Source organism: Mytilus trossulus, chromosome 7 (assembly GCF_036588685.1).
Source record: "Mytilus trossulus isolate FHL-02 chromosome 7, PNRI_Mtr1.1.1.hap1, whole genome shotgun sequence".
NCBI classification, from domain to species: Eukaryota; Metazoa; Mollusca; class Bivalvia; order Mytilida; family Mytilidae; genus Mytilus; species Mytilus trossulus.
Window position 1 is genome coordinate 22,864,659 of NC_086379.1, and position 13,705 is coordinate 22,878,363.

The window sequence follows — 13,705 nt, forward strand, 5'->3', positions numbered from 1 at the left end:
GGGACCATGAATTAGTGGTGTACTTCCTATTATAGTCTATATAACAAATAAGCAGTATTAATTATAAATTATTAATTTTCAAATGCTTGGTAAAAAGTGATGTCTAAATTTTCTTAAATAGAGTTTTTAACTTACCTTCACGTCTTTCACTAGTTAAAAAAGATCGTGGTGAATATATCAAACATTGAAATTGTCCTATATGAATAACCTAGTCTACTGATATATCCGTGTTTTACTCGCTTGGCTTTATAATAGGGATGTCAACTCGGTGAAGATATACTAATCGATTACTCGTTGAGTTTACAAAAATTTTCAAAATGGGAACACAAAATTTAACCCATTTTATGTATTGTGGGTCGTTGTATTGTGATTGTATATCCCTGAACATTATTACCTATGACTAGATAATAGTCCAAGAAGTTTTAAACCAAAATTAAAAGCTCATTACTTGACTTACATCTAGAAATTGACAATGAGGGTCGGTTGAAGACAACAACTTTACGACAAAAGAGAAGATTTCAGCTTTCCAATTACGAACATTCCATTTCTAAGTAGCAACATTCCAGCAGCACCTGCATACGGGGTATATATCTCCCAATTGATACGATATTCCCGTGCTTGCATTTTCTATCATGATTTTCTTGATAGAGGATTGCTGCTCTCAAGGAAGCTAATAAATGGTGAAGTTGAAATCATCTGTTCGTAAATTTTATGGTCGTCATCACGAGTTTGTTGACCGTTATGGAATAACTGTTTAACAAATGATATCGGATGTGTTACTTACTTCGTAACTACAATCCCATTCCCTTTTAAGAATGTGACCTACCGAATTAGACTATTCACTGAATTTGTGATAACACGAGCAACACGACGGGTGCCAGCAGGATATTATCAACCCTCCAGAGCACCTGAGATCAACCTTAGGTCTTGGTTGGGTTCGTGTTGCTTATTCTTTAGTTTTCTATGTTGTGGAATGTGTTCTATTGTTTGTCTGTTTGTCTTTTTCATTTTTAGCCATGTGTTGATAGTTTATATGAGTTTGACTGTCCCTCTTGTATTTTTCGTCCCTCTTTTTCTACATGTACTTATTATGGAGACTGGTACAGCTGTGCAGATTTTAAAAATCCCATATACCGACTTGCTTGGTGAATAACTATAACTTATTCATTTAGACTTTTAATCTATTTATACATTTTCCATACACTGATCTTTCGAAAGACAAACTAGAAAATTTGATAGTAAAATAAAATTGCATCAGGAAACAGGAGGTCATTTCAAGCTCAGAAATTTTATCTTTGGTCACTGTGGTAACTGGTAATAATCTAATCTGTAATTGATTTATATCTATAGAAAAATATTAACCAAACAATATTATTTGGAAACCGTTAACTAACACAAATCAATGATCAACGAAAGCGTGATGATTAGAACTTACTGATGTCATAAATTATTTCTGAGAGTCGATACTGGGTGCAACGAATATGTTCCTCTTTAAAATTATTATCTTATCAATTTTGTTGTGGACTTAGTGATTTAACAAATTTGTTAAGTAACGCACAGTCCTGATGATGAAAATATATGGCTTGACGGTACATAGGTGGGGGAGTGAATAAGCTGAGCTTAAATTGTAAGACTTGAAAAAATGGTCTTGTTCATATGTCCTACATGTACCTTCGTTTGTATGAATTTTAAATGACAGTTCGAATAATATTTTAAATTTTCTTAATACATAATTTTCCGGTAGGCGCTCTCAACATTTTTTTTTAATTTTAGAAAGCAACAGTATTCTATCAGGTTACTGATTAGTCGAGTTTCATTTTGGTAATCGATACTCGGTCCTACCGAGCAATACTCGAGTCCTCATTGACATCTCTACTTTATGATAAATAATAACTATATTTCTAATCTATTTTTTTCTTTTATAATCTACATTTATACATTGTCGCTACAAATCTACAACTCAACTCGAAGTTTTAGGCTACACGTGCTGTTCTTATCTAAAGTCATGGATATTCATTAGCTTTGTTGGCGTGTTAGATTCGCATACGCGATAATGAACAGCCAGTACACTGTTATGATTTAATTATCCGGTATTAAAAAGATAAAAAAATAACACTACAAACCAAAATATATAAACTGCATGCTGACTACTCTCCTAAACAGGGGTGAACTTATTCCTTATTCGTTACCTATTCAATACTTATTCCTTATTACGTATTCTTTACCTATTTGTTACTTTATCTTTATTGTTTATTCGTTCCCTATGCGTTATTTTTTACTAATTCCTTATTCGTTACCGGATTTGTAATAACATATATAACAGCGTGGGCGCCACATGTGGAGCAGGATCTGCTTTCCCCGCCGGAACACCTGACATCACTCCCGGTTTTTGGTGGGGTTGGTGTTGCTTAGTCTTTAGTTTCCTATGTTTTGTCTTGTGTACTATTATTTGTCTGTTTGTTTTCTTATTTTTTAGTCATGGCAATGTCAGTTTATTTTCAATCTACAATGTAAGCATTTTACTGTTCCTCATGTATCTTTCGCCCCTTCTCTTTTCGTTACCTGTTCTTTATTCCTTATTCCTTATTCGTAACTTTTTCCATTTTTATTTCTTTCTCCCTTTTAAATGCTTTATATTCTTATCTCGGGTATTGGTTCTAATTTTGTTAAGGTAAATCTAACCTTTTAACACGTATGTATCCGTTTTTGTGCTCAACCAATCCCCTGTTACTTTAAATTCGATACTTATTTGTTCCTAATTCGTATTTGATAATTTCTACCTTTAAACTGCTTTATTTTCGTGTGTCTTGAGTTGGTTCTTGGATCAAGGAGGTGCAATAATCCTATCAGCGCGTGTGCGGTGGTTTTGAGTTCGGCTTATAACTTGCTTCTAATTCTTTGCATATTCGCTCATAAAACGTTTTGTTTACGTTTCACCTTTTTCAAAACATCTTTTTGTTTTCTTTCTTGTCTCTGGTGGTAACTATGTGCTTTTAGAGTTAAAATAAAAATATAACCCTAGCGAGCATGTATCCGTTTTAGTGTTAGCTTGATACCTTGTTACTTATTCCTTTATAGTACGTGAGTTATACGTTGCATCTTACATAACAAATCGTTTCATTTTTATTTCTTGGTGGTAACTTTGGGTTCTTAAAGTGAAAAAACCCAAATAGCCCGTGCATTCCCGTTTCAGCGTTCGACTGATTCCCTGTTACTTAAACGTTCCTTATTCGAGTATAATTCTTTTTTGTTTACGTTCACTTCAAACCAGTAAAAGTCTGAAATGTCTTATATATGTACTCGACTACACTGATTTTTAGTCGACCAGTCTGAATTGGTCTGAAATGTTCTTGATAATCCTCGACTGTAGTCTGAACCATACGTAACAGTCTGAACTTGTACTTGACCAGTGCGTAACCACTTTATTAGTATAAACAATACTCGAACTAAACCACACTTGACCAAATCTTAACCAACCTAGACATATTCTTTGTATCTTTCAACTGAATTTTGTCAATTTTTTAAATTAAAAAAAAATATGAAATATGGACAACAACTTAAAATTAAAAATGTATTCAATATAGTATTGAAATTAAAATTTCACAATCATCTATCATTATATAACTTCAACATAATATTCATCAATATTCACATAATTGTATTCATTAACTTTAAAATATAAATCAAACAAACCGATTAAGGTGGTACCTCACACTACAGGGATATAACTCTGTTAATTCAGCTTAACGTTTTAATTTTACTGTGTTGTAAAGGGAATATAAAGCTCCTCAGTGATCAAAACTATTTTTTGTAAAACTGCTAGATTTAAATTTGTATATTTTTGTTAAAGGGTCAAAGTAAATACTTATCAAAATTTTATGAAAATTAAACGAGCCAAATTAATTTTAGTGAAAGTGTTGGATAACACCTTAAATAATCTCAAAAATTAATTGTGACTTATATGTTCAATGTTATTCAAAATGTGTTGAATGTTTCAGAAGTATTTTATGGTAACATCATAATAGAATTTGCAAATCAATCATTGATAACCTTTAAAAAAAAAAGACATATGTTTCAGAGTAACAGTAACAGATTGTTTTAATTAAATTTAAATATTTTTTTTCAAATTAAAGATATGGCATACAAGCAACACTTTAACATGTTTAATATGGTTTAGTTACCTCTGTCAGTACATGTGTGTTTTACAGGTAATAAGAAAACCCTATTTTCTTAAAGTCGAGTATTAATTATCTAGAATATTCGAAAGGCCCTGTTATTAAAGTAAAACATGATGTTGCAATTTTGAACAACTGTTATTTCAAATTTATTACCACTGACCAGGTGTTATCTTATTAACGAGTTTGCCCAATTTGAAAGCGGAGGTTAAACTTCATGCCAGTTATCAGACGAAGAATTTTATTAATTTCTTTAACTGTATCCCTTTTTATACATTATCTATAATATAAAAAGAATTATCCCAAATTATAATAATTGATATATTTCTGAAACAATATATTGATTTTGTTGACTGTGGTTATATATATCAGTTAAAAGGAAATTTATTTTAACAGTTACCTTTACTGGTTTGTAGTGATTACACCTTTGTCTCTGGTGTTAACTATTGGTTCTTAGAGGTAAAATAACCTAATTAGCGCGTATGTAAACGTTTCAACGCTTGGCGGATATCCTGTTACTTATCGTTCCATTTTCGCTTATAATATATGTGTTATACGTTGCACCGTTTAAAAAAATCTTTTAAATTTATTGCGTGTCTCTGGTAGTCACTTTGGGTTCTTAGAGGATAAATAACTCTATTAGCGCGAATATACCCGTTACAGCGCTCGACTGATACTCTATTACTTATTCCTCCATTATTCGCTTATTACATGTTATACGTTGATCCTTTTACAAAAGTCTTTTCAATATTTTTCTTGTGTCTGGTTTTAACTATTGGTTCTTAGAGGTAAAATTACCCTATTTGCGCGTATGTACCCGTTTCACCTCTCGTTTGTTATCCTGTTATTTATTCGTTCTTTATTCGCTTATTTCTCATGTGTTATACATGTACGTTGCACCTTTCAAAATAGATATATATTTTTTTATTTCTTCACTTTGGTGGTCGCTATGGGTTTTAAGAGGCGAAATGACACAAATGGCGCGTGTTTGCCACTTCCAGCACTCGACTGTTACCTTGTTACTCATTCGCTTATAATACATGTGTTATACGTTGCAACTTACAAAACAATCTTCTCATTTTCTTTTTCTGTCTCTGGAATTAACTATTGGTTCTTTTAAAAAAGTAAAATAACCCCTATCTGCGCGTATTTAGGCGTTTCAGCGCTTGATTGATACCCTTTTACTTAATCGTTCCTTATCTGCTTATAATACGCGTATTATACGTTGCACCTATTAAAGAATCTTTTAAATTCATTTCGTGTCTCATGTAGTCATTATTGGGTCTTAGAGGTGTAATAACCCTATTAGCGTGAATGTTCCCGTTTCAGCGCTGGACTGACACTCTTATACTTATCATTCCTTATTAGCTCATAATATGTTTTTTTTACGTTGCACCTTTTAAAAAATACCTCTCCATTTGTTTTTTTGTTTTTCATGGTAACTATGGGTTCAACGACGTGAAATAACCCGGCTAGCGCATATGATGCTATTTCAGCGCTCAACTGATAACCTGTTACTTATACGTTCCTAATTCGAATATAATACGTGATTTTGCACGTTGCACGTTTTAAAAAAAATGATTTTTTTTGTCTCTGGTGTTTACTATGAGTACTAAGAGGTGAAATAACCGGATTAGCGCGTATGTCCTATAACTTATCTTTCCTTATTCGCTAATAATACGTGTGTTATACGTTGCACCGTTTCAAAAAATCTTTCAAATTTATTTCGTGTTTCTGGTTGTCACTATGGGTTCTTACAGGTGAAGTAACACTATAAGCGCGAATTACCCGTTTCAGCGCTCGACTGATACCCTGTTCCTTATTCGCCTATGATACGTTTGTTATACGTTGCACCTTTCAAAAAATCGTAAATCGATTACGAGAAATCTAATCCCGGTTACAAACTAAAACCGAGGGAAACACGTCAACTATCAGAGAAAAACAACGAAACAACAGAACACTGTGCAACAAAAAAACAAACAAACAAACAAACAAACAACGCAAACATACATAGAAACAGTGGACAGGAGTGCTTAAAAATTTTGGCTATTTAATTTATCAACCTCAACCTATGGAATGTTTTGTCTAGACAGATTAAACACATCATTTTGGATTTATTTTTATTTCAAAATTAATGATTTTAAACGTCAAACGCAAACAAATAACTTATATATCTCAAATGGTAATGATTTGAGAAAAAAACGTAATTATTTTAAGTATATTTATCAAAATTAAAAAATTGCACTTTTTTACAGTTTTATAAAATTTGGTCCACACAATATTCCTGCAAAATGAAACAAAACGTCCTTTTTAAAGAATAGGGGTCTATGCACTCCTTTTCAAATTAAATCAGTTTGGATGATAAGAATCAGTCGAAAAATGCATTTTCCCCGTTATGTCACAGTTTGAAGTCGCGAAAATAATATTTTACGTTACCTCTACAGAACTCAGGTGATTCATCAGAACCGTCGTTACAGTGCTGGAAACCATCACAAAGACCGTCTTGAAAAAAACACTGAATATTATCTTGGCATTTAACGTACCATTTGCCACAGTCATAACCTTGAAATAATCATTAGTAATTATGACGTGTACATTTTTGTCAGAAAACTATAACATTCAAAAACTACAAATGATTGAAATTGCACGACAAACAATTCAAATGCTCCTATCATTTTATAATCTCCTGATAATTGAATCCATGTAAACAGGTAAAACCTCAACAGTAATCAACTTACATTTTTTAAATTAACAAATGGCTTGCTTTCATTTTTGTTATGTATCTTTTGAAAATAAAACGAGTTGTTAAAAAAATATATCCTAATGATATGCTGTTCAAGACTAATATTTCTCTGATTATTCGAAAAGATTGTAAGTTACATTACAACAAATACACGATCCTTAACAAAATTATAGATAGACGGCCTTTGACGATGCAATAAAAAGACAACACTTACCATTACAATAAATAGACAGCCCTTAACATTAACATAAATAGACGGCCATGAACATGATAATATATAGACGACGCTTAACAAAACAATAAACAGACAGACCTTAACATTACAATAGATAGACATCACAATAAATAGACGGCCCTAAACAGGACAATACATAGACAGTCCTTAACATGACAATAAATAGACGACCATTGTTCTCAAGAATGTTGGTAAGGATTTATTTGTTTCAGTGTTTAATGAAAAGTTATAACTATTTTAGTTTTAGAATGTATCATTACATATGTGTGAATTATTTCCTAATTGAAATACATAGTATTTTTGTTTACCATTGCAGACTTCTGGTGATTCATCAGATCCATCGTTACATGATGAAAATCCATCACAAAGAGAACCGTCGTTAATACATTGAAGACCATCCATGCATTTGAACTTTCCCTTGACACAGTCATGATCTTTAAGATAATTAAAAAAAATTGACGTGTACATTTTTGTCAATATAATTTTTCAGAAATACAATTGAATCTATAATGAAAATGGAAAATTAATTTATTCCAGTTTCGTAACTTTTCAATGTTTAAATACATATTAAGTGGAACTTTCATAAAATACTATACATTAACCCAATGATCTATCTTCTATACTAAACAATAATAATCGAGAATTTTTCCTCTGTTAACCCTTGTTTTCTAAAGCTTATTTTTAAGTAAAAATCACTATCAAGTAATCGATACTGGTTCATTCAAGACCTTTGATATTGATCAAGTTCACAGTTGATTTTAGTGGACAGCAAAACAACGACATATTCTATAAGATATATGATTTTTTCACCAATATTATTCGTCATAGATATGAGGTTTATAATATAATATACGAGAGGATCATTTAGTGTACATAAAACGATTGGAAGGCCCAATGAATAACATTAAATGTTTGGGTGTAAAGAAAAGTTTAGTGTGTTGATAATTTAAGCATTGACTGATGTGCAATGTAAATTTCATACTAATATTTGATGTCAAGACTAGGAGCGCCTACTACTGGGCTGGTGATACCCTCCGGCAGTCATACGACACAGAAGTTGGATAAATCATTGTACCACATTACACCAGGCGCACTCAATCAACAAGCATCGCCCTTTCTGTACGTACTGTTGTCATTAAACCAATACTATATTGTCTTCGTTTTATTTTTTTTTAAACGGATATCTTGATTGTTTTTGTATGGATGTATTTTAAAAACATTAAGCTTTCAATTCCCAAATGCTTACACAAAGGTTAAATGTCTTATTAGTCAAATGTGTGTCTATAAGTACAGAAATGCATATATGCACTTGCATATAGGGTAAATTTCTACTAGTTGATACGATGTACAAGGATATGTTTTTTCTATAATGATTTTCTTTATTTTGGGATGCTGCTGAGACGATCCTCTTAAATGTCTGAATTAATTGCATGAACATACATGTAGTCAAGATATTTTTTTTCAGTTAATCAGTACGTATTCAATAGAATCAAAGATTATAAGCTTATCATAGTGAACATAAAGGGTGTCATAAATGACGCATGCCCTTTTTTCTCCTTCTGTGTTTCAATCGCTAATATAATAGTGTCTTTCTGTATGATAGACAGCATAGTCCGCCTCAGGATGCGATATTTTCTCGCGCTGTGTCGAAGACCCATTGTTATGCTTTGGCTATTTTTCTATTTTCTTGTTGGGTTGTAGACGCTTTGACACATTTGGAACAGTTATATTTATATTGAAGGACATTGCAAAGTACACATTTTTATTGTGGCACACTCTTTATCAGAAGTTTTAACAAAAATTAACACAAGTTCGAAGAATCAACAGATTAACGATCATCAAAAAATTGTATGTTTATGGCCCAATCAACACCTCTTCATGATCATTAATCTGCTGATTCTTCTATTTTGCAACATATATGTAATAACTTCTGATTGCAGGTGTGCCATTGAAAATCGTCAAAGTTTTATTCAAATGATTTAATTCAATATAAGTTCCCATTATCTTGATGATTTTTTCATTAGATCGATAAGACATTTCTCAATGTAGTGCCGAAATTTTCCAAAAGAAGCTTACTTGAAATAAATCAAACGTAAACGGAAATAACTGTCCTTTCCTAAATTTATTAGATATTTCAGTTTTGCACGAGAAAATGTACACTATAATATTAGACAAAAGGGATGCTTGTTTGTTCTCTATTGTTTAGTTTCTTTTTTTGGAAGGTACAGTTCTTTTGGCACCAACTTACGGTGTTTATTTTTCACAACTCGATCGCTATGCCCGTGTCTGTTTTAGATTTTGATCTATGTATTACTGACAATTTATTAAGTCAGGGATTTTATTACAACGAACTACTCAAAACTTTTACTAGATTCTTATATAGATATTAAGATTTGGGTTTAAAAATTTGGTTGTATATGTAGAAAACTTATTTCATGGATCTACAATATGTCGATGCCTGTAACTAACGTTGATGTAATTTACTGAATTAATTGGATTTGTTTTGCTGAATTTCAGCTGAATTTCGTAAACAGATTTTTCAACCTTGAATGAATTTACTAAACATGTTATTAAGGATGTCTGCTTGTGATGTTTTGGAATTTTTGTCAGATTTTCGGAATCCTCTGGTTTTATCCGTTTGAATGTTTTAAAAGAAATCCAAATGAACCCCCATTTTTCTTTTATTAATCTTTAAAATGTTTGATTATAAGTCATTTGTAAAAGTCTTATAAAATTTTATTTATTTCTTAAAAGTATTTTAGAACTTTAACTGGTCAATGATAAAGCTATGAAAAGTCAAGCGAGAACATTTTCCTGCCAAAATTCCAGTGTAAATATTTGCTTTTTTGATTCCTCATTTTATTTCCTATTAATACATACTAGTTTAAAACTGAGCAGCGAACATCCTTAAGTAATTTGTTGTACTAAAATCCCTGACTAATTTATTTACTAGTTAATGCTTGATCTGTACTCAACTGCATACATGCATGAAACCGGTTTCTGCTGGGTCCGGAATGTTATTTCAATTTTTAATTCCACAATAACCGGACTGAAAAGGTGGATAATGTATCAGCTTCTAATTTTTAGATTTACACAAACATTAATAACAACTGGTTGTTTTTATGAATTAGATATATATATAAAAAAAAGAAACATATGACTGTTTTTCCTTAACTAACCATAACATCTTTCCGGAATTTCATCAGATCCATCTAAACAGTCTTTGTATCCATCACACACGGTGATATTGTGAATACAACGTGTACCACCGTCACACAAAGTCATTAAACGCTGCTTACATAATACAACTGAAAACAAAATTCAATAGCTTATTATGTTATTGATGAACGTTCATGTATGTTGGAAATTATTTTTTTGATTAATCAAATTTACATTTTTAAATTGAATACACAATCTTCAGGTCCCGTACATTCATCTAATCTTTAAAAAAAAAGCGGTAAAAAATAACAGCACTAAATTTACTTCAATTAGCTAAGTTAGATAATTTTGATATAATTTATATGTTCAATATATTTCAAAACAAAACGCAAAACGTGATTATCAGTATTGTTGTTTTCCTATTTAGGAATGTTTCTATCTCTGCCACAATAAAATAAAACCTTTATGTATTCGAAATTCGGTTATCGCCCAAAAATCAAAAAAAGTATATTTGTGATTATATTTCTATTCTTCAAGAATTGATGTTTTAGAAAATGCAAATCGAACATTTATAATCAGACAGTGTCACAATTATACACAACAGGGCACAGGATAACCAATCAATGTATGCAATCATATATATATGAGTATTCGATTCTTTAATACAGCACCAAAACCGTTTAAATTCAACGCATATTCAATGTGTCAATGCAAGTTAATACTATCTCTATGTTATTACTGGTAATTTATGATAAATATAATAAAAGGAAATTTTAGATAAGTCTTCAAATTATATCAAATACTCAGATATATAGCATATAATAACTGATTGCGACATTATTATTGGGTTTTGCATAAACAATAACTGAAGAATTGACAAAGGTAGTTTTATTCTTGACATGGACAATTAACCGATTAGTTTGACCTGTTGTGACGTCATAAGCGTTCCTAACAACTATAAGATGTAACTACAGCGAAATTTGTTAAAGAAGTAAAGAACACAAATGTTAAAAGAGAATCTGACAATGATATTACTCTGTATAATATTAAACGACAATACGTTTTATCGGTTGGAAGGTTTCGAAATAATACATTTGTAATATGTGTGAAACAAATATTATGATATGGCCTTTTCCATGTGTGCCCTTGTATCATTTCTCGACCCAACTGAGCCCTTTGCTAGCACCTTGATCGAATATAGGAGTCTCGTGATGTTACCATAGCTGATATGAAGCAACATTTCAGAAGCGTCTTCATATGGAGTATATACCTCCGAGTTGAAATAATTTTTTTGAGCTTGCTTAACATTTTATAATAACCTTTATCATTGTTCATTGTTGATGCTAACTAAAAGCTATCGACACAAGGGTTCAAAATGGTATATTAAAAATATTTTTTCGAAAATTTGACTAACACCACTTAACATTGGTTGAATGTTACGGAATGTCTGTGTCACTAGTGACCACAGATATGTCATAGCACATGACCTGCATATCCTTCCTGAGCAAATTAGTACTTTCTATGGGGTTCGTGTTGCTGATATTTGTCAATGCAGGTTTTGTAGACGTTTGTTTGTCTGGTCGTGGTTTTTCATTGTTTGTCATGTTTCTGATTTCACTCTTCGAATTGGTACTTATTTAGTCACTTTCTGTTTCTTCTGCCTTTTTTGCAAGGTAAATATCAGTTTTCTTACCATCACAGACCTCTGGTGCTTCATCGGATCTATCATAGCATGTCCACCTTCCATCACAAAGCTCACTTTCTGATATACATTGAAGGCTATGCTGGCATTTGATAAATCCCTGACTACAGGAATTACCTTAATGATAATCAACGAATGTTGCTATAAAGGTATATAATTTATGAAACATATGTTTTAGTTATATACAATACATAAATATGACTCAATATGTGAAGTTAATATTTTCACACTTATATCAAGTTGAGTATCAACTCAATACGGCCTTGCTGCGAATAAATGTTAAGGCACCACGATCTAACACAAATATTTTCCAAACCACATGTGATATGCCTGTCTCTTGTTTAGTACATCTGTTTAAGAACCAGATCTTTGCAATTCTCTGTTAAATGTGTTCACTTCTTGTCTATACCCATGAACATATGGTACAGATTTATGTATTTTTTCTAAAATAATAAAAAAAAAAAAAAGATTTATGTATTTTGTTATAGATAGTATTTTAACATTATGAAACTATACCAACATCCCCCTTTTTTTCTTTTTATCTATTTCACGTTATAAGGGTTCGAAAATTATGAGTAACAAATAGCCAAAGATCCCGAATTGAGGTTCGTTTAAGGAACACAAATTACAATATATAAGTCTGAAATTCAAATACCAATGAAATGAATTAAATATTAATGAGTTATGAAGAGAAGTAAAATTCCAAAATCGATACTGTACCACGTGCTCTATTAGCTGCTGTTAGCACAAGGACAGTTAAGACAACAAGAGAAGGATCCATTGTACTGTAAAATATAATTTCGATTGTTATGAAAAGATATAATTTTTACGTAGCAAACTATTTCGTAAATAAAGTACTTTTGAAAGGCATACACTTATTGTCGAACTGTAGAGGTCTCTATGGTTATATTTATATACTTCAATAAACCCGTCGGTCAGCCCCTTAATCGTATCACACTTGAAAATGATTTGATGATCTAGTAATTATTTGTTATAAGATTAAAAAAAAAGAAATAATGTCACAATGAACATCAATCGGATATTGAATTGGATAATAGATTAAAGTCTTTAACATGTTGAAAAAAATAATTACAATAATGAGCCGTTTTATAAAAAAAGAATCGTGTTCTAGTCGAACATCTTGCGTTAAATGTTATATTATGACATTAAGGACTGTAATGGTAGTTACTCTTGCAAAAATAAATATCAAAATGTGATTTTGATATCCGTTTATTAAAACTTTACTTATATTTTACTTGAAGCTGCAAAATGTGACAAAACAAAAGGAAAATTGCGATATTATTCTTTGGGTTGTAATAATAAAAAACGTGGTAACTACAATGCAATTAAATCTGGGAATGCATTTATATATTTTAATTTACTGCTTGATTATGTGTCTTTAAGAACCCAGAAACTTAAAAAGACTGTTTGAAAGCGATACATATAACATAGATGAAAGCGCGAATTAGATAACAGTGGGGAATGAACACAAAGGGAAATAACTCTGTAAAATCAGCTAAACGTTGTAACTACGTTGTGTTGTTAAGGGAATATTAAGCTTCCCAAATGATCAAAATAAGTGTTTGTCAAACTGCTTTATAACCAGTGTATTTTTTCTGATAAAACGGTTGGTTCAAATGTTTTAATTTTTTGTATTTTTGTCAAAGGGTCAAAGTAAATACTTTGTAAAG

At 31.2% G+C, this 13,705-nt stretch overlaps 1 protein-coding gene across 1 annotated transcript in view; it reads right to left on the reverse strand.

Moving 5' to 3' along the window:
• The window catches only part of LOC134726263 (low-density lipoprotein receptor-related protein 1B-like), a 29,979-nt gene extending 17,184 nt beyond the window's left edge, over positions 1-12,795 (reverse strand). The window contains exons 1-5 of the mRNA XM_063590663.1: positions 12,735-12,795; positions 12,006-12,131; positions 10,333-10,461; positions 7,462-7,587; positions 6,612-6,737 (exon numbers count right to left, since the gene is read on the reverse strand). Coding sequence (XP_063446733.1) covers positions 6,612-6,737; positions 7,462-7,587; positions 10,333-10,461; positions 12,006-12,131; positions 12,735-12,795 — 568 coding nt within the window. The remainder of the gene's footprint in view (positions 1-6,611; positions 6,738-7,461; positions 7,588-10,332; positions 10,462-12,005; positions 12,132-12,734) is intronic.
• Positions 12,796-13,705: the final 910 nt, after the last annotated feature.